The sequence below is a fragment of the Hyla sarda genome, chromosome 9 (genome assembly GCF_029499605.1).
Source record: "Hyla sarda isolate aHylSar1 chromosome 9, aHylSar1.hap1, whole genome shotgun sequence".
Taxonomy (NCBI): domain Eukaryota; kingdom Metazoa; phylum Chordata; class Amphibia; order Anura; family Hylidae; genus Hyla; species Hyla sarda.
The window spans coordinates 101267782-101293349 of NC_079197.1; the positions used below are offsets into that span (position 1 = coordinate 101267782).

The 25568-nt window shown below is 45.3% G+C and overlaps 1 protein-coding gene across 2 annotated transcripts in view; it reads right to left on the minus strand.

The window, feature by feature from the left end:
- The window catches only part of COL4A5 (collagen type IV alpha 5 chain), a 197305-nt gene that overhangs the window by 42843 nt on the left and 128894 nt on the right, over positions 1-25568 (minus strand). For both annotated transcript variants that reach the window (XM_056538786.1, XM_056538787.1), the window contains exons 31-36: positions 19387-19554; positions 18139-18228; positions 10567-10713; positions 4985-5083; positions 4546-4635; positions 3211-3350 (exon numbers count right to left, since the gene is read on the minus strand). In XM_056538786.1, coding sequence (XP_056394761.1) covers positions 3211-3350; positions 4546-4635; positions 4985-5083; positions 10567-10713; positions 18139-18228; positions 19387-19554 — 734 coding nt within the window. The remainder of the gene's footprint in view (positions 1-3210; positions 3351-4545; positions 4636-4984; positions 5084-10566; positions 10714-18138; positions 18229-19386; positions 19555-25568) is intronic.

The following is a 25568-nucleotide window of genomic DNA, read 5'->3' on the forward strand; positions in this document are numbered from 1 at the left end:
CTGGTATTCACCAGAGCCCACCGCAAAGCGGGATGGACTTGCTGCGGCAGGTAACCCCCAGGTCGTTCCACCCGATAGCGACTCAACCCCGACTGACTGCGGAGATAGGCGCGGTACAAGGGATTAGGCAAGAGCAAGGTCGGACGTAGCAGAAGGTCAGGGCAGGCAGCAAGGATCGTAGTCAGGGGCAACGGCAGGAGGTCTAGAACACTGGCTTGGGACATACAAGGAACGCTTTCACTGGCACAATGGCAACAAGATCCGGCAATACAGGGAAGGGGAAGTGAGGTGATATAGACCAGTGCACAGGTGAATTCACTGATTTGGACCAGGCGCCAATCAGCGGCGCACTGGCCCTTTAAATCGCAGAGAGCCAGCGCGCGCCCTAGGGAGCGGGGCCGCATGCGCCGGGACTGAACTGACGGAGGACGGGTCTGGTAAGGAGGCTGGGATGCGAACTGCGAGTGGCAGCGTCCTGCATCGCGGATCGCATCCCTGCTAGGGACACTATCGCAGCGCTCCTGGTCAGCGGGTCTGACCGGGGCGCTGCGAGCAGGTAAACGCTGCGAGCGCTTCGGGGAGGAGCGGCGTAACAGTGAGCTAGCACTCCTCTGTGCTCTTTCCTGTCTGATAGTACTCCTCTGTGCTCTCTTCTCTCTGATAGTACTCCCCTGTGCTCTCTCCTGCCTGACAGGACTCCTCTGTGCTCTCCCCTGTCTGATTGTACTCCTCTGTGCTCTATCCCGTCTGATAGAATTTCTCTGTGCTCTCTCCTGTCTTATAGTACTCATCTGTGTTCTCTCCTGTCTGATAGCACTCCTCTGTGATATCTCCTGTCTGATAGTACTCCTCTGTGCGTTCTCCTGGTTTATTGTACTCCTCTGTGCTCTATCCTGTCTGATAGAATTTCTCTGTGCTCTCTCCTGTCTTATAGTACTCATCTGTGTTCTCTCCTGTCTGATAGCACTCCTCTGTGCTCTCTCCTGTCAGATAGTACTCCTCTGTGCTCCAGATGTACTACATAAAAAGTTTTAAAATCTGACAGTGCCCATTTAAATAACACTTCATAGTACAGGTAACCAAAATCATCTCTGATCTCAAACTCTCTATGACCCTCAAACATGACCAGGTAGTATCAGTAAATTCTCAGAAAGTCATACCTTTTGGCCAGGGAAGCCAGGCTGCCCGATGCCTGAAAGTCCTGGTTCACCTTTATCACCTTTCAGGTCCACTGAATGATCTATCATGTCTGATAATACTCCTCTGTGCTCTCTCCCGTCTGATAGTACTCCTCTGTGTTCTCTCCTGTCTGATAGTACTCCTCTGTGCTCTCTCCTGTCTGATAGTACTCCTCTGTGCTCTCTCCTGTCTGATAGCACTCCTCTGTGATCTCTCCTGTCTGATAGTACTCCTCTGTGCTCTCTCCTGGCTTATAGTACTCCTCTGTGCTCTCTTCTGTCTGATAGTACTCCTCTGTGCTCTCTCCTGTCTGATAGTACTCCTCTGTGCTCTCTCCTGTCTGATAGCACTCCTCTGTCCTGTCTGATAGTACTCCTCTGTGATCTCTCCTGTCTGATAGTACTCCTCTGTGCTCTCTCCTGTCTGATAGTACTCCTCTGTGCTCTCTCCTGTCTGATAGCACTCCTCTGTCCTGTCTGATAGTACTCCTCTGTGATCTCTCCTGTCTGATAGTACTCCTCTGTGATCTATTATGTCTGATAGTACTCCTCTGTGCTCTCTCCTGTCTGATAGTACTCCTCTGTGCTCTCTCCTGTCTGATAGCACTCCTCTGTCCTGTCTGATAGTACTCCTCTGTGATCTATTATGTCTGATAGTACTCCTCTGTGCTCTCTCCTGTCTGATAGTACTCCTCTGTGCTCTCTCCTGTCTGATAGCACTCCTCTGTCCTGTCTGATAGTACTCCTCTGTGTTCCCTCCAATCTGATAGTACTCCTCTGTGCTCTCTCCTGTCTGATAGTACTCCTCTGTGCTCTCTCCTGTCTGATAGCACTCCCCTGTCCTGTCTGATAGAACTCCTCTGTGATCTCTCCTGTCTGATAGTACTCCTCTGTGATCTATTATGTCTGATAATACTCCTCTGTGCTCTCTCCCGTCTGATAGTACTCCTCTGTGTTCTCTCCTATCTGATAGTACTCCTCTGTGATCTCTCCTGTCTGATAGTACTCCTCTGTGCTCTCTCCTGTCTGATAGTACTCCCCTGTGCTCTCCCCTGTCTGATAGTACTCCTCTGTGCTCTCTCCTGTCTGATAGTACTCCTCTGTGATCTCTCCTGTCTGATAGTACTCATCTGTGCTCTCTCCTGGCTTATAGTACTCCTCTGTGCTCTCTTCTGTCTGATAGTACTCCTCTGTGCTCTCTCCTGTCTGATAGTACTCCTCTGTGCTCTCTCCTGTTTGATAGCACTCCTTTGTCCTGTCTGATAGTACTCCTCTGTGATCTCTCCTGTCTGATAGTAATCCTCTGTGATCTATTATGTCTGATAATACTCCTCTGTGCTCTCTCCCGTCTGATAGTACTCCTCTGTGTTCTCTCCTATCTGATAGTTCTCCTCTGTGCTCTCTCCTGTCTGATAGTACTCCTCTGGGCTCTCTCCTGTCTGATAGTACTCCTCTGTGCTCTCTCCTGTCTGATAGCACTCCTCTGTGATCTCTCCTGTCTGATAGTACTCCTCTGTGCTCTCTCCTGGCTTATAGTACTCCTCTGTGCTCTCTTCTGTCTGATAGTACTCCTCTGTGCTCTCTCCTGTCTGATAGTACTCCTCTGTGCTCTCTCCTGTTTGATAGCACTCCTCTGTGATCTCTCCTGTCTGATAGTACTCCTCTGTGCTCTCTCCTGTCTGATAGCACTCCTCTGTGATATCTCCTGTCTGATAGTACTCCTCTGTGCGTTCTCCTGGTTTATTGTACTCCTCTGTGCTCTCTCCTGTCTGATAGTACTCCTCTGTGCTCTCTCCTGTCTTATAGTACTCATCTGTGTTCTCTCCTGTCTGATAGCACTCCTCTGTGCTCTCTCCTGTCAGATAGTACTCCTCTGTGCTCCAGATGTACTACATAAAAAGTTTTAAAATCTGACAGTGCCCATTTAAATAACACTTCATAGTACAGGTAACCAAAATCATCTCTGATCTCAAACTCTCTATGACCCTCAAACATGACCAGGTAGTATCAGTAAATTCTCAGAAAGTCATACCTTTTGGCCAGGGAAGCCAGGCTGCCCGATGCCTGAAAGTCCTGGTTCACCTTTATCACCTTTCGGTCCACTGAATCCTGGAGGTCCTGGTGACCCAGGGCGTCCAGACTGCCCAGGTCCACCCTTTTCACCACTTGGTCCTATGAGAATAGGGACAAATAACACAACATGTAAAGAGAAACAAAAAACAGGGGATTGGCATATCTAAAATCATAATTTTAGATATGCCAATAATGGACAGTAGTAAGCACTCACTAAAACAAGGACAACAATAGTGCCGGTTTATTTCTAAAAATTTCTAATAGATCATTTAGTCAAATATCTACAATTCATGCAGGTTTGTATAATATCAATTAAGTTAGTCATAAGATCTAAGCATTAACTTCCTCCTGAATGGACCTATAGGTGAAGCACATATTTGGGCAATGATGTTGATGACTGGCAAAGGTGCCTTTGTCCATGTACATGACAAGTTATGTGTGCAACTTATAGGACACTTGCACGTAGTGGTATACAGCCTATAGAGGCAGACCATGCAGCTACTATGGTGCATGTGTGACAGGGGGGCCTGACTTTGGTTGTGTGGCCTGCCTATATGCCCTCACTGGAACAGATTACTTGGACACTATTGATTGTGCCCCGGATGTTATAGAAGAACTACTAGTCCCATAATATCTGGTGGGGGTATGCTGTGGCTTGCAGTTCTTGCAGTTGGCAGCTAGAGGGCACAGAGCAGCACATGTCAAGGTACTAATGAGCAATAAACTGATAAGCAGCGCAGTCTCTGGGGCACCACCCTCTGCGCTGTTCATACACCAGAGCCTCTAGTAATTGATAAACCGCCATTCCCCCACGCTGCAGGAGCTGGTAGAAGGTGTCAGTATGGAAGAAAATGCATCTACAGTTTGGCTGCCAGCCCATCTGTGCAAACACATGGGGAGGTAAGATGCATGGCGGAGGAATTGTATCTTCGCCCCTGCCTGCACTCTAAACATACAGCTACAGTATCTGAACTTGGACTTAGACATAATAGAATATGTTTTAAAAAAATTGACAATGTGATTAATTAAAACAGCTCACAACCCAGGCTGAACTTCAGTCCTGAACAGAAGAAAATCTAAAATTTACCAGTTTAAATGGTAGATTTAGGCTTGCATGATTCTGGGATTTTGCACCATGAAGGGCCACAATTTCTAATATTAGATGAATACTATTGATCATACTTTCTAGTAAGAATATATGAAGAGGTAATGAACATAAAACGCCATAGAACCATGTGTTTTCTTTTTCAGAATTTAACCACCAAACTTCTCTTTAAAACAGCAGAACACATACCTGGAAGTCCCATCTCTCCCATGTTCCCCTTTTGTCCCGAAGGGCCAGGTAACCCAGGCTGTCCAGGGAATCCGGGATCTCCTTTAGGCCCTAGACGTATAATTTAGAAGGTAGAGAAATTACCTTGTAATATAAGTACAACTACATAAACTTTAGAAGTGCATACAAAAATAATGTTAATGGATGTTGACATCATTCATTACACAATTGATGTAATTGATAACACAAGAATAGCATTCTCTAACAGAACTAAATTTTTTTCCCCAAGTAATTTAACATTAGGAGAATTATCATCTCACGTACACAGTAGATGCAAATATTAGGCAACTATAGAAAGTTATAGAAATGCGACTTACCGAGTGCATTATATTAACCTTGTCTCTCATATTCACTGCAGTATACAGTAGTAAAGATATTTTAATTTCACTCTTCTCCTTACCTGGTATTCCCGAAGATCCTGGAAGTCCACTTGAGCCCGCTGATCCAGGAGAACCAGGCATTCCACTGTAGCCTTTCTCTCCATTTAAGCCAGGGGCACCTTAAGTCATTAAACAGACAATTGTAAGAAATTGCAAGAAATGCTCTTTTCCAGGAGTTTAATGTTTTGTTTATTTCTGTGTTACTTTTTTACTTCCTACTTTAACTAAATAAATTATAAGATTATCATCAGACTAAAAAAAGACAAAGAAGAGACAGAACCAAAGCTAGATCCAAGTGTAAAGACTCGTGCAATTGATATAATACATTTATCATATATTTCTTCATCATTCAGCAGATATTACTTATAATTACTATATGTCTTACAGTTAACCCCTTAAGGACACAGCCCATTTTCACCTCTAGGACGCAGCCCTTTTTTGCACATCTGACCACTGTCACTTTAAACATTAATAACTCTGGAATGCTTTTACTTATCAATCTGATTCCGAGATTGTTTTTTCGTGACATATTCTACTTTAACATAGTGGTAAATTTTTGTGGTAACTTGCATCCTTTCTTGGTGAAAAATCCCAAAATTTGATGAAAAAATTGAAAATTTTGCATTTTTCTAACTTTGAAGCTCTCTGTTTGTAAGGAAAATGGATATTCCAAATATTTTTTTTTTTTGATTCACATATACAATATGTCTACTTTATATTTTCATCATAAAATTTATTAGTTTTTACTTTTGGAAGAGACCAGAGGGCTTCAAAGTTCAGCAGCAATTTTACAATTTTTCACAAAATTTTCAAACTCGCTATTTTTCATGGACCAGTTCAGGTTTGAAGTGGATTTGAAGGGTCTTCATATTAGAAATACCCCATAAAAGACCCCATTATAAAAACTACACCCCCCAAAGTATTCAAAATGACATTCAGTAAGCGTTTTAACCCTTTAGGTGTTTCACAGGAAAAGCAGCAAAGTGAAGGAGAAAATTCAAAATCTTCATTTTTTACACTTGCATGTTCTTGTAGACCCAATTTTTGAATTTTTACAAGGGGTAAAAGGATAAAATTTATACTTGAATTTGTAGCCCAATTTCTCTCGAGTAAGGACATGCCTCATATGTCTATGTAAATTGTTCGGCGGGCGCAGTAGAGGGCTCAGAAGGGAAGGAGCGACAAGGGGATTTTGGAGAGTACGTTTTTCTGAAATGTTTTTTTGGGGGCATGTTGCATTTAGGAAGCCCCTATGGTGCCAAAACAGCAAAAAAAAAAACATGGCATACCATTTTGGAAACTAGACCCCTTGAGGAACATAACAAGGAATTAACTGAGCCTTAATACCCCACAGGTGTTTCATGACTTTTGCATATGTAAAAAAAAAAAAAAAAAAATTCCACTAAAATGTGTGTTTCCCCCCAAATTTCAAATTTTTGCAAGGGTTAATAGCAGAAAATACCCCCCAAAATTTGTAACCCCATCTCTTCTGAGTATGGAGGTACCCCATAAGTTGACCTGAAGTGCATTACGGGCGAACTACAATGCTCAGAAGAGAAGGAGTCATATTTGGCTTTTTGAGAGCAAATTTTGCTCGGGGGGCATGTCGCATTTAGGAAGCCCCTATGGTGCCAGGACAGCAAAAAAAAACGACATGGCATACCATTTTGGAAACTAGACTCCTTGAGGAATGTAACAAGGGATAAAGTGAACCTTAATACCCCACAGGTGTTTCACGACTTTTGCATATGTAAAAAAAAAAATCTTTTTTTTTACCAAAAATGCTTGGTTTAGCAAAAATTTTACATTTTTAAAAAAGGTAATAGCAGAAAATACCCCCCAAAATTTGAAGCCCAATTTCTCCCGATTCAGAAAACACCCAATATGGGGATGAAAAATGCTCTGCTGGCGCACTACAGGTCTCAGAAGAGAAGGAGTCACATTTGGCTTTTTGGAAGCAAATTTTGCTCTGGGGGCATGCCGCATTTAGGAAGCACCTATGGTGCCAGGACAGAAAAAAAAAACCACATGGCATAACATTTTGGAAACTAGACCTCTTGGGGAACGTAACAAGGGGTAAAGTGAACCTTAATACCCCACAGGTGTTTCACAACTTTTGCATATGTAAAAAAAAAAAATTTTTTTTACACTAAAATGCTTGTTTTCCCCCAAATTTTAAATTTTTACAAGGGATAATAGCAGAAAATACCACCCAAAATTTGTAACCCCATCTCTTCTGAGTATGGAAATACCCAATAAGTGGACGTGAAGTGCACTGTGGGCGAACTACAATGCTCAGAAGAGAAGGAGCATCATTGAGCTTTTGGAGAGAGAATTTGGCCATGTGCATTTCCAAAGCCCCCCCGTGGTGCCAGAACAGTGGACCCCCCCACATGTGACCCCATTTTTAAAACTACACCCCTCACGGAAGGTAATAAGGGGTGCAGGGAGAATTTACACCCCACTGGCATTTGACGGATCTTTGGAACAGTGGGCTGTGCAAATTAAAAATGTTATTTTTCATTTTCACAGACCCCTGTTTCAAAGATCTGTCAGACACCTGTGGGGTGTAAATGCTCACTGTACCCCTTGTTACATTCCGTGAGGGGTGTAGTTTCCAAAATGGGGTCACATGTGGGTATTTATTGTTTTGCACTTATGTCAGAACCGCAGTAAAATCAGCCATCCCTGTGCAAATCACCAATTTAGACCTCAAATTTACATGGTGCACTCTCCCTTCTGAGCCTTGTTGTGCGCCCCCAGAACACTTTGCGCTCACATATGGGGTATCTCCGTCCTCAGGAGAAATTGCGTTACACATTTTGGAGGCTTTTTTTCTTTTACCGCTTGTGAAATTTTAAAGTATGGGGCAACACCAGTATGTTCATGTACAAAAATGTTTTTTTTTTACACTAACATGCTGGTGTAGACCCCAACTTTACCTTTTCATAAGGGGTAAAAGGAGAAAAAGCCCCCCAAAATTTGTTAGACAATTTCTCCCGAGTACGGCGATACCCCATATGTGGCCCTAAACTGTTTCCTTGAAATACGACAGGGCTCCGAAGTGAGAGAGCGCCATGTGCATTTGAGGCCTAAATTAGGGATTTGCATAGGGGTGGACATAGGGGTATTCTACACCAGTGATTCTCAAACAGGGTGCCTCCAGCTGTTGCTAAACTCCCAGCATGCTTGGACAGTCAATGGCTGTCCGGAAATGCTGGGAGTTTTTGTTTTGCAACAGCTGGAGGCTCCGTTTTGGAAACACTGCTGTAGGATACGTTTTTCATTTTTATTGGGGGGGAAGGGGTGGTGGTGGGGGGGGGGGCAGTGTACGTGTGTATATGTAGTGTTTTACTCTTTATTTTGTGTTAGTGTAGTGTAGTGTTTCTTAGGTTACATTCACACTGACGGCGGATTACACTGAGTCTCCCGCTAGGAGTTTGAGCTGCGGCTGCAGCTCAAACTTGAAGCAGGGAACTCACTGTAATCCGTCGCCAGTGTGAATGTAACCTGTACATTCACATGGGAGGGGGGGGGGGGGGGGGACTACAACTCCCAGCATGCACTGACAGAACGTGCATGCTGGGAGTTGTAGTTTTGCAACAGCTGGAGGCACACTGGTTGGAAAATACTGAGTTAGGTAATAGAACCTATTACCTAACTCGGTATTTCCCAACCAGTGTGCCTCCAGCTGTTGCAGAACTACAACTCTCAGCATGTGCTGATTGCCAAAGGGAATGCTGGGAGATGTAGTTATGCAACAGCTGGAGGCACGCAAGTACAACTCCCAGCATGCCGAGACAGCCATTTGCTGTTCCTGAATGCTGGAAGTTGTAGTTTTGCAAGATTTAGAGGGGTTCAGGCTGAAGATCACTGACAGTGGTCTCTAAACTGTGGCCCTCCAGATGTTGCAAAACTACAAATCTCAGCATGCTAAGACAGCAAACTGCTGTCTGGGCATGCTGGAAGTTGTAGTTTTGTAATATCTGGAGGGCTACAGTTTAGAGACCACTGTCAGTGATCTCCAGCCTGAACCCCTCTAAATCTTGCAAAACTATAACTCCCAGCATGCCAACACAGCAAACAGCTGTCAAGGCATGGTGGGAGTTGTAGTTTTGCAACATCTGGAGGGCGACAGTTTAGAGACCACTCTCTAAACTGTCGCCCTGCAGATGTTGCTAGGCAACAGACTCTGGACACGCGGCGTCATACTTACCTCCACCGCCGCCGTAGCCGGGTAAGTGATCGCCGCCGCCGCCGCTATTACATGGTTCCCCCCGCTGTGCCCGGACACCGATGGGTGGGCATAGCGGGGGGAACCGAACTTTAACCCCCCCACCCCCAGTCTGCTATTGGTCGGCCGCTCCGCCGATCAATAGCAGGGATAGGAGGGGTGGCAACCCTGCCACCTCACTCCTATCTCTTCAAGGGGGATCGAGGGTGTCTTGGACACCCTCGATCCCCCTTATTTTATCGCGGCGCCGCCGTTGATGGGCAGGGGGAGAGCGCTCCCCCTGCAAACACCGTAGATGCCGTGATCAGAACTGATCACGGCATCTATGGGGTTAATGCTGCCGGGACCAGCGCGATTGCGGCCCCGGGAGCTGCGGTGGGACTCCGGCTGTGATTGACAGCTGAGTCCCACCCGCGATCTCCTGCGCTGCCTGCGGTAGAGCAGGAGATCGCTTGGACGTATGCATACGTCCATTTGCGCGAACGTGTAATTCGCCTGGACGTATGCATACGTCTAATAGCGGGAAGGGGTTAAAGCAAGGATGCAGGATGCACTTTATGGAATAAATATGTACAGGCAATTCTGAACACCCAGGTTTGGTAAAAAAGCAACAGTTTCTAGTCATCAAAAGGAGATATTTCATGGATTAAAACGGATCCCCTATCCCCTAGATTGCAGGGGATTCGAGTGCTGTCCCCCCCCCCCCCCCCCCCCCCCGTGATCTCCTGTATGGTGCCCCGACTCTCCACCGGAGTGGCGCGTCACGACCCCGGCCCGAAACGGGGGCCACCACGTCCCCTTCATATATCTCTATGGGAGTGCCGTTCGGCTATCTTTGGCTCTCCTATAGAGATATATAGAGGGGGCATGGCGGCCCCCGCTTCAGGGGGTCATGACGCGCCACTCCAGGGGAGAGTCGGGGCTCCATACAGGAGATCGCGGGGGGCCCCTGCGCTTGGACCCCCGGGATACATTTTTATTCATGAGATATCTCATTTAATAAGAGAATGAACAGATAGAACTAACAGACAACAATTCATAAAAAAAAGTCTAAGAACAGGAGGGAAAGGCTTCACTCTTAAAGAAAGAAGCAGCTATGGAAGATAGCTCCAGTTCTAGGCCAACTAGGGAGTAAATGTTCGTAAATTGGGGGGATTGGAATTCAGATAAGAAGTTAAAAAAAAAGCACTGTAATACTAACAGAAGAACCACAGAAGAACAATGCACTACTAGATAATAGTTTTCAGAGTAATGTAAAGGACATACAGCATGAATAAAATGGATCTCACAAGATCCACTTCCCTTGCTGTAACAGTAGTATATATTTCCATAAAACATCTATAATCTCTATCTCCCACCGATCCTTACCAGGTTGTCCAGGTTCTCCTTTGTCTCCTTTGCTTCCTAGACCTCCAATGTTATTTCCGGGTGGACCCTGAAGACCGCGATCACCCTTGTCACCTTTTTGTCCATTATTACCGCTATTACCAGGTTGACCAGGAAATCCATCAAGACCTGAAACACAATTACATTGTAAGAAACCGACTTACCAATCCGTCAGCTAAAAGGAACTTACTTGTTCCTCACTCCTGTAACTATGTAGAAAGATACCTTACTAATGTAATAGTCTAGAAGGCTACAAAGAATGCTATAGTTAAAGTGTACCTGTTGCTTAACAAACTTTTGACATGTCCCAGAGACAGTCAGGGTCTGAGTATTCAGAACCCAATCAATAGTAAGAACGAGCGGCGCGAAAAGCACAGCTGACCAAGACAATGCCATGGTAAGTTTGTCTTGCTTGGCGTGATCTTTGCCCAGCTAGTTCTAGAGAAAGGCCGCAGTCTGAACACTTAGATCCCAAGCAATCAAAACTTTTCCCACGACATGTAAAAAGGAGATATTTTAACACTTATCGTAAAATCTCTTTCTCGAAGGATCCATTGGGGGACACAGACCGTGGGTGTATGCTGCTGTCTCTAAGGAGGTGTGAGACTATGGTAATAAAAAAAAGTCAGCTCCTCCCAGCAGGATATACCCGCCTTCAGGCTCTGAGCTAATCAGTTTAAGTTCCAGAGCAATAGGAGGAGACCAATAGGTCAAAGAAAAACCTAAAACTGTCCAAGGACCAGAAGAGAAAACATAACTGAACACACCCTCGGACAGAGAACCAAAGGAAAAAAAACAAAAAGGGCGGGAGCTGTGTCCCGCAATGGATCATACGAGAAAGAGATTTTATGGTAAGTGTTAAAATATCTCCTTTTCTCCATCGGCTCCATTGGGGGACACAGACCGTGGGACGTACCAAAGCCGTCCTTTGGGTGGTCAGATAAGTATTCAGGCAGACGTCCAATCCACTGCCGCCTGCAACACTTTACGACCCAGACTAGCATCAGCCGATGCGAAAGTATGAACTCGGTAAAACCTCGAGAAAGTGTGCAAAGACGACCAGGTAGCCGCCTTGCAAATCTGCGTGGCCGAGGCTCTATTCTGGAGAGCCCAGGATGCCCCAACAGAACGAGTGGAATGAGCCACAACCCTGAAAGGAGGAATCTTCCCCTCACAGCGATAGGCTTCCGAAATGGCGGACCGGATCCACCGAGAAATGGTGGCCTTGGAAGCAGGTTGTCCCTTGCGATGACCGTCCGTAAGGACGAAAAAGGAATCACACTGACGAAACGAAGAAGTGATGGAGAGATAAGACCGAACAGCCCGAACTACATCCAGCTTATGTAGCAAGCGCTCCTTAGGATGAGAAGGAGCCGGACAAAAGGACGGGAGGACAATGTCCTCATTGAGATGGAAGGCCGAGACCACCTTAGGTAAAAAGGAAGGATCTGGCCGGAAAACGACCTTGTCCTGGTGGATCACCAGAAACGGAGAACGGCAGGAAAGAGCTGCCAGTTCAGACACCCTCTGGATGGAGGTGATAGCCACAAGAAACGCCACTTTCCAAGAAAGGAGGCGGAGAGACACCTATCTAAGGGGATCAAAGGGTGCACCCTGGAGGGCACTCAAAACCAAATTCAAGACCCAAGGGGGAGAAGGTGACCGATAAGGAGGAACAGCATGTGCCACTCCTTGCAGGAAGGTCCGGACATGAGAATTAGAAGCCAGGGGTCGCTGGAAAAGAACAGTAAGGGCCGAAACCTGACCTTTAAGGGAACTGAGAGACAACCCCAGTTCCAGCCCCGACTGTAAAAAAGAGAGAAGACGGGGAAACGAGAAGGTCACCGGGGAGAAGTTCTGAGCTTCATACCAACGAAAATAAGACCGCCAAGTACGGTGGTAAATTCTTGCGAAGGAGGGCTTACGAGCCTTGAGCATGGTGTGAATGACTTGGGAAGAGAACCCGCGTGCCCTCAAAACTGCGGTCTCAACCGCCGCGCTGTCAAATGCAGCGACTGTAAATTAGGGTGGCAAAGAGGACCCTGAGAGAGTAGGTCCGGGCGGAGCGGAAGGCGCAGAGGAGCGTCGTCCAGGAACCTGACTACGTCGGCGTACTACGACCTTCGGGGCCAATCTGGAGCTACCAGAATGGCGGGGACGTCCTCTGCCTTGAGCTTCCTCAGCACCCTGGGAAGGAGCGGAAGAGGAGGGAACAGATAAGGTAGGGCGAACCCCGCCCAAGGAATCACTAGGGTGTCCACGGCCAGAGCCTGAGGGTCCCGGGACTTGGACACAAACGGAAAAATCTTCCTATTGTGCCGGGACGTGAAGAGGTCCACGTCCGGAATGCCCCAGAGGTCGCAGAGCTGCACAAAGACCTCCGGATGAAGAGACCACTCGCCGGGCTCGGGAGAGGACCGACTGAGGAAGTCCGCTTCCCAGTTGAGCACTCCCGGAATGTGAATCGCCGAAATGGCCGGAACTTTGTTCTCCGCCCAGGTGAGAATCTTGGTCACCTCGGCCATGGCTGCCGAGCTGCGAGTGCTGCCCTGACGATTTATGTACGCCATAGCCGTGGCGTTGCCCGACTGAACGCGGACAGGACGGGACTGAAGACGGGACTCCCAATGAAGAAGACAAAGAAGAATCGCCCGTAATTCCAATATGTTTATCAGGAGAAGAGTCTCCGGGGGAGACCAGAGTCCCTGAACCGTCCAATCCCTGAACACACTGCCCCAGCCGACAGGCTGGCATCCGTTGTAACAACCTGCCATTGAAGGGGAAGAAAGGACCGCCCTTGGAGAAGAAGGGGGGAGCAGAGCCACCAGAGCAGAGACTAACGGACCCTGCGAGGGAGAACAATCTGACGATCGAGGGACAGGGGAGACCTGTTCCATCGAGAGAGAATCGCCAGTTGAAGGGGGCGGTAATGAAACTGGGCAAAGGGTAAGTCCTCCATAGTTGCCACCATCCGACCCAGGACTTCCATACAAGTGCGGATGGAGATTGATACCTGGGTCCGAAGGGAGCGGACCCCCGACCGGAGCGCCAGACCTTTGTCCGGCGAAAGACAAATTCGGGCAGAGGCCATGTCGAATCGAAGTCCCAGGAAGGTTAGAGACTGGGTAGGACAGAGGACTGACTTGTCCCGGTTGACCATCCACCCGAAGTGAGTCAGAGTGTGGAGAGCGATGTCCCGATTCTCCAGAGTCTGGGCTCTGGTAGGAGCCTTGATGAGAAGGTCATCCAGATAGGGTATCACCGAGATCCCCCTCGACCGTAACAGGCCCATCACTGGCGCAAGGATCTTTGTAAAGACCCGAGGAGCCGTGGCTAGACCAAAGGGGAGGGCCACGAACTGAAAGTGCCCCTCCGGGACCGCAAAGCGGAGGTACCAATGATGGCCCGGAAATATTGGCACATGGAGGTAGGCATCCTTGATGTCCACCGATGAAAGAAACTCCCCTTGTTCCAGGGACGCCACCACCGAACGGAGGGATTCCATTCTGAAGTGGCGGATGAGAAGGTGACGGTTGAGACGCTTGAGGTCTAGGATTGGTTGCACAGAACCGTCCTTTTTGGGGACCACAAAAAGATTTGAATAGAAACCCCGAAAACGTTCCCCTGGAGGAATGGGGACAATAACCCCTGGAGAAGCAAAGACTGGAGAGCTGCTCGAAATTGCTTTGCCAGAGGAGGAGACCGGGGGGCCCGGGATCGAAAAAAGCGATCCCTCGGAAGGGAGGCGAATTCGATCCGGTAACCGTTGGACACCACATCCCTGTCCCAAGAGTCCTGAATGTGCGAAGTCCAGATGTCTCGGAAAAACAAGAGACGACCTCCCACCCAAAAAGAAACCGCGGGTGGGGGCCTCACTTCATGCAGAAGTGAGTTCCCGGTTGCCCGATTTGGGCGCAAAACAGCCAGACCGGTTGGAGTCCGACTTTCAAGACGGGCGTGCCCAGAACGAGGGAGCCTTCTTGTCCCGCGAGGGCGCCTGCCCAGACCCTTTACTGGGGCCAGAGGTCCGAAAGGACCGAAAGGAAAAGGACTTCCTCTGGGAAGTAGGGCAAGCCTTATTTTGAGGTAACAAGGAACTCTTACCTCCCGTTGCCTCAGAGATAATCTCATCAAGGCGTTTGCCAAAAAGACGGCCACCCGTAAAGGGAAGCTCAGTGCGAGACCTTTTGGAAGCGGCATCCGCATTCCAAGCTTTAAGCCACATAGAGCGGCGGAGAGCCGCTAGGTGACCCAAAGAAAAGGCAGAACAACGGGCTGACTGCATGGAAGCTGTGCACAGAAAGTCCCCAGCTTTAGCGCATTGTAGAGCCAGCGCAGATAGATCCTATGTGGGGGATCCCGCTGAGATATCCTGATGGAGCTTTTGGCACCACTCTGACAGGGCCTTGGACACCCATGTCAAGGCGAAGATGGGAAGAAGAGAAGAGCCAGCTGCTTCAGAAGCAAACTTCGCTAAAGATTCTACCTTGTTGTTCGCGGGATCCTTGAAGGCAGTGGCATCTGCCAGAGGCAGTGTAGTCGCCTTAGAGATCCGGGAGATTGGTGGGATCCACTGAGGGAGGGGAAACCACCTTAGCGACAAGGTTCTTGTCAAATGGATAACGTTCTTGAATTGACTTGATTCCCGGGAACCTCTTGTCTGGATGTTTCCATGCGGATTCCAGAATGTCGTCAAAGTCAGCGTGAGAGCTGAACCTTTGAGGTCCTGGCTTAGCACGATGAAAGGATACTCCTGGATTGACATCCGAAGATCCTGGGTCCTCCAAGTGAAAAGTGTCTCTTATGGCTGTCACCGATAAGTTCACCGTTGCAATTGAGTCTGAGCGGTCCTCTGAGTCAGATGCCAGCTCAGAAGCCTCGTCCACCAGTTCACCAGGGGAATGTGAATGAGTAGATGCAGTCCTGGAGGGGGGTGACCCAGACCGGGTACGCGGCTCTGGCATAGCAGAGTGGCGACTCCGAGAACATCCTCTGGAGGAGCGACGTTTGTGCCCAGAAGATAGGGGGGGGGGGCGGGACCCACGAGGGGAACACTCACGTCTATCAGAAGACTCAATGGAAGAGTCAGACGAGGCACCCTTAGCACGCTTATGAGAGCTGAACCCACTGGGACCGAAGGGGCATTAGGGGGCACCAGGGGGTCTGGGGGAGCAGTGAAGCAGGCAGGGCAAGAGGGCTCAGCAGAGCCAGACATCTTGGTATTACATTGCTTACAGATATAATAAGTCACTGAATTCCCAGGTTTCTGTTTGGAGGGAGGAACAGCACTGGGAACGGACATAATGTGAGAAAAAAGAAGACAGGAACTTTCTCACCCTGGTCTGTGTCCCCTGTCAGCTGCAGTGAGGAGAACTCGCTCCGTGCAGCCAGAGAGACTGAATAGGCCAGCCAATAGGGAGGGAGGTGCATGCCTGAAGCAAGGCACACAGTAACCGACCCCTTCACATAGAAAATCGCGCCCACGGCGCTGATTGGACGCTGCTTCGCGCCTCTGAGAGCTCCCAGCCCAGTGGGCAGAGCTACAGACGGCCGAAGAAGAACTGTCATGGCGCCCGCTCCTTGTCCTGAGCGCACCTGCCTAGCCGTATATGCGCTCGGGTAGAATAGAGCGGGCGGCCAAAACGCCGGCAGAGGCTGCCGCCGAAAGTGAAAATAAGCCGGCTCTGAAGCGCTCGGCTCGTAGCAGCGCCGCGGCTGTCAGCCGCGATAAGGCGCTGCAAGCATAACGAAAGTAAGCCGGCGCTGAGAGCGCCCGGCCCGGAGCAGCGCCGCGGCTGACAGCCACAAATAAGGCGCTGTAGTAGTTGCACCAACACACACATACAGCACATAATAAAGTGCCCCATACTATATGCCCCATAAAGTAAAGTGCCTTATAAGATATGCCCCCTCAGGTGCCACTGCTCCCCCAGCATAACGTGCAGCCCCTGTATAATCAAGCCCCATAGCTGAAGGTGGGCCAAAATAGGGGGTCTCCAGAGGTTGCGAGTCCGTACCTATGGAGAAAAAAGGGGGGAAGTACTTACCTCAGTCAGAAGAACTTACCTAATGGAGTCTTCAGTGAAGTCTTCAGTCAGCTTTTGTCCCTGCATCACGCCTGGCTGCTATGTGCGAGCGAGGCGAGCAGAGAAAAAGGGGGACCTGAACCCATGAGGTACCACCCAGACGGTGACCGTTGGCGAGGGGGGGTGAACAGCGCATATACGCAATGTCTGTGCCCCCTTACTCGCAATGGGGGAACAGGGAACCGGAGTCCGTGAGCCCCCACCTGAAAACGGAAAAGAAAAGGAATAAAAAACTAACACGTCCCCTAGGAAAATAAACAATCAGAAGACCTGGTCTGGAAAATCCAGACCATGTCCACCTCCTTCAGACAATAAGCTTACACTGAGTAGCTCAGAGCCTGAAGGCGGGTATATCCTTATTACCATAGTGTCACACCTCCTTAGAGACAGCAGCATACACCCACGGTCTGTGTCCCCCAATGGAGCCGATAGAGAAAAGTTTTTTTTAAAGTGACAGTGCCCATTAAAATAGATATCTATGACATACAATAGTTTTTGTTCAAACATGTATATATATATATATATATATATATATATATATATATATATGCTTGTTACATATATCACCTTCACAGAAGACAGATATGTACTATTTTTCAACATGGTGATAACATAAAATAATAATCTTTATAAAACACAAACATATTTCACAGCACTTTACAATGCAAAGGTTACATTCACACATGAAATCAAATATTACACAATGCCAAACCACGCTACATTGCAAACAACTAAAGTGAAGGCACTGCTTACTGGAGCAAGAATGGAGAGAATGGAATACCACACAATTACACCCATTGGTCTAATTCATAATGAAAATAATGATCCAATTCATGATCAAGCATTTTCCAGATATTTTGATTGTTCTTTATATGATTTAACCTGTGCGGCTATAGTGTAGCCATAGATAAATAATAAGTCCTTCAATCAAATGCAATCCCAAGTCTTCCATCTAAGTTCTTCTGTCTAATATTGTGTAGGCTACCCCATGCCACTAAAATAGCTCTGACCTGTCAAGGCATGCACTGTACAAGACCTCTGACGGTAACAAAGTGGTATCTGATACGAAGACATTAGCAATCCTGTAAAACCCTCCATGAGCACAATAAGCCTTGTGCACCTATGACCCTGTCCCTGGTGTATCAGTTGCCTTTTTTCTTTGGCAGATACTATCCACTGCATAATAGGAACACCCCACGTAACCTGCCATTTTGGAGATGCTCTGATCCAGTTTAGCCATCACAATATGCCTATTGGCTGATTCACTCAAGTTCTTACACTTGCTCACTTTTTCAGCTTCCAATACATTAACTTCAAGAACTGAATGTTCACTTTCTGCCTAATATATCCAGGCGCTATTGTCACAAAATAATGTTCTTCACTTTACCTGTCAATGGTATTGATGTTATGTTTGATCTGTGTATATTAATGGTCAATGTGACAGAGTAGGATTTTACATATATGTTACCTTTTGGGCCAGGAAAGCCAGGGCCGCCAGGGCTGCCAGGAGGTCCAGATGGTCCAGGTGGTCCCATGACACCCATGTCACCTTTTCCACCTTAAGAGAATATAAAAATTATACTGAATGACGATGATCAGGATGATGAAAAATGTCAGGGGGAGATATCTCACTTTCAAGTTGAACCAGTGATAAGTGTGATTATATGATCTGCATTATTTAATATTCAATAATATGCACATACCGTATTTATCGGGGTATACCACGCACCGGCCTATAACACGCACCCCCATTTTACCAAGGATATTTGGGTAAAAAAAGTTTTTTACCCAAATATCCATGGTAAAATGAGGGTGCGTGTGTGCGCGTGTATACCCCGATACATCCCCAGGAAAGGCAGGGGGAGAGAGGCCTTGCTACAAGCTATTAGACCAAAAAGAATCTGACATTTATGATATATCAACCGATTTACATTTTCAAGGCTGCCATCACAGTGATTCCAAAGTGATCTGTACTGGATCTATACAGGGTGAGATAAGTAGTGAGGACGCCAGAAGCCCTTTTGAGCAATATTATGTGGTAGTGAAGAAGTACCAACAATTCATTAGAAAATCCAAAGATTGTTACTCATACAATGTAGAATAATCATCAATAGCAAATAAATAACTAGTAGTTGAGTCAAATGAATCTACAGTAAGATTTGCTGCATCCAAATCTAATGAATTGGTCATGGACTGAATCTTGTAAGTTCTTACGCTATCCAAGTGTTCTGATTTTCCAAAGACGTCTGGAGACAGTCTACAGTCTCATTTCAAATATTCCAAAAAGAAGGTCCCGGCACTCAAATGCTTTTGTAATCTTAATGTGTTTATTTCACATACATGGCATACAGACAGGTTACGGCTAAGCAGCCTTTCTCAACTGACAGTTGAGAAAGGCTGCTTAGCCGTAACCTGTCTGTATGTCATGTATGTGAAATAAACACATTAAGATTACAAAAGCATTTGAGTGCCGGGACCTTCTTTTTGGAATATTTGGATTCTATTTGTCCACGAGCACCTACTTTGTGCAGTGCCAACCCTGCTTGTATATACAGTCTCATTTCAGACTTTTCAAGGGGATCAGAACATTTAAAAAGCAAAACGACTTTTACAAGACAAATTAAAGAGACGGATGATTCATTAGATTTGGCCATTTTTACTGCAGATTTACTCAACTCTAATTAAAAATAATAACAAATGCATGTAATAAGCTTACCCTTAACACCTGGTACTCCATCACGGCCTGGGAATCCAGGTGGTCCTGGAGGACCTGGAAATCCACGTTCACCAGGAAAACCAGGGTTACCACGATCTCCTTGAGGGCCAGGAATTTCAAATCCTGGGGGGCCAGGATCACCCTTGTCACCAGATATACCCGTTAACCCTGGATTACAATACAATCTGTTAAATACTGCAAATACATGTGCAAATGCAATGCCACTGCAGATAAGGCAGTCGTCAATTACTGCAAAATGATTACTACTTCTACTGAATATTAAAATTATGGCAATCACATGACAGACAGAAGATAGAGAAATATGTATTTACACATACATGGTGGATGTGGTAATCTACTTTTGATAAGGTTATTCTAGTATCGAACATCTCTGTTACATATCTATTAGCACAAATAAAAAAAATAAAAAAACAATGATCACTAAACGTATAAGTTCTTAAAGCCACTTTTTTAGAAAGAGTTATTAAATGCAATAATAAAAATAATTTCGATTTTCTGTCTTTCCACCTTGTCATGTACTCACTGGGGTCTATGAAGCTGAGGCATAGCATGCTGTTTAGTGGGGTCCTCACACTAACTAAAGGTCTAGGAACATTAATCAATTATCATCACAAGTCACTTGTCTTCAAGAGCCTGTAACACTTATCTGTATCTCAGTTTCCAGGAACTTGTCAATGTATCACTGATACTGTGACGTGATAATGAAGTTAAGTGTACCTGAAATTTAAAAACACTTTTGACATCTCACCGAGACATGTCACTGATCAGGTGAACACGCAGTGAGAGGTGTGAGGTAGCACGTTTCACTCCCCATCTTACAATGATCTCAATCCTGCAAGGTTGTCCAGAGAAACTGAGATCCCTGCAAGCTGGAGAGCGCGGGTAGCAGAATTCTCCCTTGTTCTCCTGATTGGTGGGGGTCCCATCACTGAGACCCTGACTGATCAAAACTTTTGACATGTATCTGTGTTATGCCATTTTTTTCTAAATGACAGGGACACTTCAACTGCAGCCACATTTATTGGTAAAAAGAAAATAGGCTTTAAGAAAATATAAAAGTAATAAACATGACTTTATTTTATTGGGGGGTATTCCATATGTCATATCACTGTCATGTTTTAAAAAACTCATGGCAAATATGACACCTGTCATGGCCACCATCAGTACATTTGCTAAGATAGAGTCACTTAAAGGAGTACTCCGGCGCGCACTTTTTTCCTTTTATCCCGTCCGGGCTGCAAAATGAAACAAAACACTTTCTCTTACCTGCCAACGAGCCTCCGGAGCTCCGGTACAGGTGTTCGGTCCCCGGGCTGTATTCTTCTTACTTCCTGTTAGCCCGGCACGTCACACGGAGCTTCAGCCTATCACCGGCTGCAGCGATGTCCCGCCTCGGCCGGTGATAGGCTGAAGCTCCATGTGACGTGCCGGGCTAACAGGAAGTAAGAAGAATACAGCCCGGGGACCAAACACCTGTACCGAGTGTACTGGAGCTCCGGGGGCTCGTTGGCAGGTAAGAGAAAGTGTGTTTTCTTTTATTTTGCAGCCCGGACGGGATAAAAGGAAAAAAACGCGCCGGAGTACTCCTTTAATATATGCTACAGGAAGACTGTATTACACATAACACTGAAATGATGTCACATAATACAGAAATAATAAAACATATATAAGTAAGTGGTTTATGGTTTGCTAGAAAACAGCATAAGTGCACCCTACGAGCGTGTTCACTGACTGACAAACGTCAATCCTCTACTTGTAAATGGGTTATTAGAGAACAGATACAGAATGTGCTAGGACTGGAGGAGCAACCACAGTACCTGGTGGACCTTGGTCACAAGTCAGCAGGTTTAGGGTCATCAGGAGGCATCAAGCAGAAATGAGTTGCAAATAATGTATTCAGGAAGAGGTTAGGTTAGGATAAAAAAAAGGAAGCACACATAGGTTAGAAAAATAGACTACTAGTTAATATAGATTGGGAAGTTTAAAAAAAAAAAAAAGGCACAATCTGCAAAAAAATACAAAAGACAAACCCGTACACATACTATAACAAATGTGTGGGGATAGCATTGCTCATTTTAGTATTTTTTACTGCAATTTTATTCTATGCTGTTTACATTCTGTTATGCCCCAGACTGTGATATTTAGTGCATTTCTGTCCTACCTTTATACTCTATGTCAGGACCTGTGATACTGGAACTACAAACAAATGATTACATTGATTCAGTCCCACTTTGATACACACTTGCTCTACATGTAAGTTATATGCTGTAACTAGAGATGAGCGAACTTACAGTAAATTCGATTCGTCACGAACTTCTCAGCTCGGCGGTTGCTGGCTTTTCCTGCATAAATTAGTTCAGCTTTCCGGTGCTCCGGTGGGCTGGAAATGGTGGATACATTCCTAAGAAAGAGTCTCCTATGACTGTATCCACCTTTTCCAGCCCACCGGAGCCCCTGAAATCTTTACTAATTTATGCAGGAAAAGTCAGCAACCGCCGAGCCGAGAAGTTTGTGACGAATCGAATTTACTGTAAGTTCGCTCATCTCTAGCTGTAACCTGCCAATCGGTGAAGGACTGACGGGTGGTACCACAAGGGCTGTGACACTATATAGAGCACTGTGGCTTCTGATTTTTCCCTGCACCAGTGTTTCCCAACTAGAGTGCCTCCAGCTGTTGCAAAACTAAAACTCCCAGCATGGCTGTCTGGGCATGCTGGGAGTTGGAAAACACTATCCTACAAAATGCTGTGTTGCATTTCTCTGCATAGCTACTGGGAGGGAGCAGCACTGTACAGAGAATGTCCTTTTAAAATGGCCCTAAATAGAACCTGTGATTTCTATACAGCCCAACCTGCATGCACCATGATATAGAGCAGGAGGAGCTGAGCAAGAGGAAAACGTCCAGAATAACTTAATTTAATAACTTAATAATTTATTTATGGAAACTTCTGCTCATTCTGGGCTATGAGGTCAACTGGGCGGTGCTGCTCAGTAATTGGCAGCTCCTTATGTGCACACATATACACAGACAGCTGTCAATCACTGTAGGACTACCCACTTGACTATTTAGCCCAGAATGAGCAGAGATTTACATTAATAAATGACAAGTTATATTGAATATTTCCCCACAAAACCATATATCAATCTGCTCAGCCCTTCCTGCTCTATAACATGCAACCTACAGAATGGACTGGATTTTCAACGTGATAGGCTCCCTTGGACACTAACTTACCACATGGAGTGTGGACCAGTCTATACTTCTATTTCTGTATCTATTATAAGGGATTTAATACACAGTGCTGTACTGATGCAGTTTTCCTACGTAAACTCTTCTCTTCTGTACTTGAGATTATTATTTTTATCAGATAGACTGCCATCATCTAAACCAATTTAACGTGGTTTTATAGCGTTTCTCTTATATACACATTATTTTGGAGTAACATTATATTACTAGACATCTTGGAATTGGTAAAAATGTTTTTGACATCAAGTGTCCTCTGCCTGGTACTAATTGTACACACAGCAGGTATAGTATAGTGAAAGTATATAGAGAATGTATATAGTATATTAACACTGTCATGTCTCAGGTGACATCTGGACACTTATATCTTGCATAGTTTATCAGTCACTAATAAAGGAATACCTAATTCCTGGTTCTCTAATGCAAATGGCCATGTCATAGAAAGATAAACATCTATATTAAAGGGGTATTCCAGGAAAAAACTTTTTTATATATCAACTGGCTCCAGAAAGTTAAACAGATTTGTAAATTACTTCTATTAAAAAATCTTAATCCTTTCAGTACTTATGAGCTTCTGAAGTTAAGGTTGTTCTTTTCTGTCTAAATCCTCTCTGATGACACCTGTCTCAGGAAATGCCCAGTTTAGAAGCAAATCCCCATAGCAAACCTCTTCTAAACTGGGCGTTTCCCAAGACACGTGTCATCAGAGAGGATTTAGACAGAAAAGAACAACCTTAACTTCAGAAGCTCATAAGTACTGAAAGGATTAAGATTTTTTAATAGAAGTAATTTACAAATCTGTTTAACTTTCTGGAGCCAGTTGATATATATAAAAAAGTTTTTTTTCCTGGAAAACCCCTTAAAATACTTGTCTAGATTACTTCCTAAACTCTACTCTGCTGGCAAAATATACTACCAAAGGTTTTCTTTCATTTACAACTAAATACTGCAGCTGTATTCTAATAATAATCACTGTGCAATGTAAACATGGCCTTTAGAAAACATAGCAAGGTGAAAACATGCATATACAAGTTAGTAGGTGGCATGGCAAAATAGACATACTGTGCAGTAAATCCTCCAAAACACTGCCATCCTTTGAATCACAAATCACTGTCTTACCCTTTTAATTTTGTGTGTCAAAATTTTCCTGAAATTAAAGGGGTATCCTGGTTTAAATATAACAGACAATAGGCGAGGGTATTAGCATCCCATTTGGGCATTTTCATCAGTGCTGTAGACTTTGAATGAAGTGGCAGGGCCTATGTTTAACTTCAATCAAACTCCTTCTATACAGTCTTAAAGCTGGGTTATTGGGGGAGCGGGTTCCCCATTCAGGTAATCAGGATTGGGGGGATCCTAATGTTCAGTACCCACACTACACACTCTTACATATATGCTCTTGAGGCAATGTCATAGAAAGCCATTTAACCTATCACCCAGAGAAAACCCTCTTGAATGTGTGAAGAGCATGCAAACTTCATGGATGGAAGGCTTTGTTTTCCCTAGTTGGATTTTAGTTGGATTTTAGACTAGAATCAGGCATGACCCAACAAACATACAATTATTATTCCAAAAAGAGTTCTGTGCAGGCATATAAAGCGGACTTCCGGCCTCCCTGCATACATGTTTAGGTTTAAAGGGAACCTGACATCACTTTAATGCTGCCTGAACCACAATTCATCAGGGCAATATATTAAATGCATGGTGACTTCTGCCTGCTCCACTAGCCTTGATTGATAGATCTCTAACAGGGAGAGATCTATCAATCAAGGCCGGTATGGTGGGGAGAAGCCACCATGTATTGCCCTGATCACTCATGGTTCAGACAGCATGAAAGTAATGACAGGTTCAATTTAATATAAACCATGAGATCAGACAATCTATCTCCGATAGCTGGTTAAGAGGGTCTTGAGGAAACAAGTAATTAAAAAAAATATGTTATTAAAAAAAAGTATGAACACTATCTCCGGCATACGATATTTCCTGCAAGATCAATTGACTGTGATTTTCTAAAGACTGTGACCATGATCATCTCTAATAGTATCTTTAAGCACACTGTCCGAAGACTCCATACCATTAGACTCAGAAAAGAGATGGCAGTGTTTTTATAATAAAATCTAAAGCATAACAAAGAAACGAAGGAAAGCAGTGGTATATTAAACATGCATTAGATGAAGTTGTCAGCATGCAGTTAGTAGAAATAATTTGCAAAGCCTATGTTTATCCAGCCTGTGAATGCAAGATAGCAGGGTGCATGATGCAAGAATTCAGCGTGCTCAGTGCACAGTGGTCACACAAGTGCGCTTCATGCCAAAGCATTTTGTGCCTTGTGGTGCTGTGCATGCAGCGTATGAGTGTTGTCGCATCATATACAGATGGTGGCAGGGACATATAATAGGTCCTGAAAAGTGATAGTTAACAGTGGTGAAGCAAATATATGTACTTTGCTTTCGGTGTCCATTAGTATACATGACAAGTGTGATGAGGAGTGTACAAGCATATTTAATAACAGGATGTAGACAGCAAAAATACAATGGAAACTACAGCAACCATTTTCATTCATTTTTTAGGTAATCTATAATGCTAAGAGGTGGCTCTGAATCGGTTTCTGTAGAATACACCATGTTTATACTACATACAGCTTTGTCACTAAATAAGAATTTTAAAGGGGCTGTGTCAACTCATGTCAGAAGATATTAATATATAGGCTAGGCTCTTTTCATGACCTTTGGCCTACTATGTTTGGTAAGAACATATTTTATCTGTTGTGGAAAGTCCTACACAGTTTCTGTTCACCTACAGCAAAAGAAGAGGGACAAACTAGGGTTGGGACCTCCTTCCAATAGATTTTTTTTTCCTTACTCATCTACCTATTCAGCACAGTACTAGGTGACACAGCCCCTTTAAATAAAACATCTGA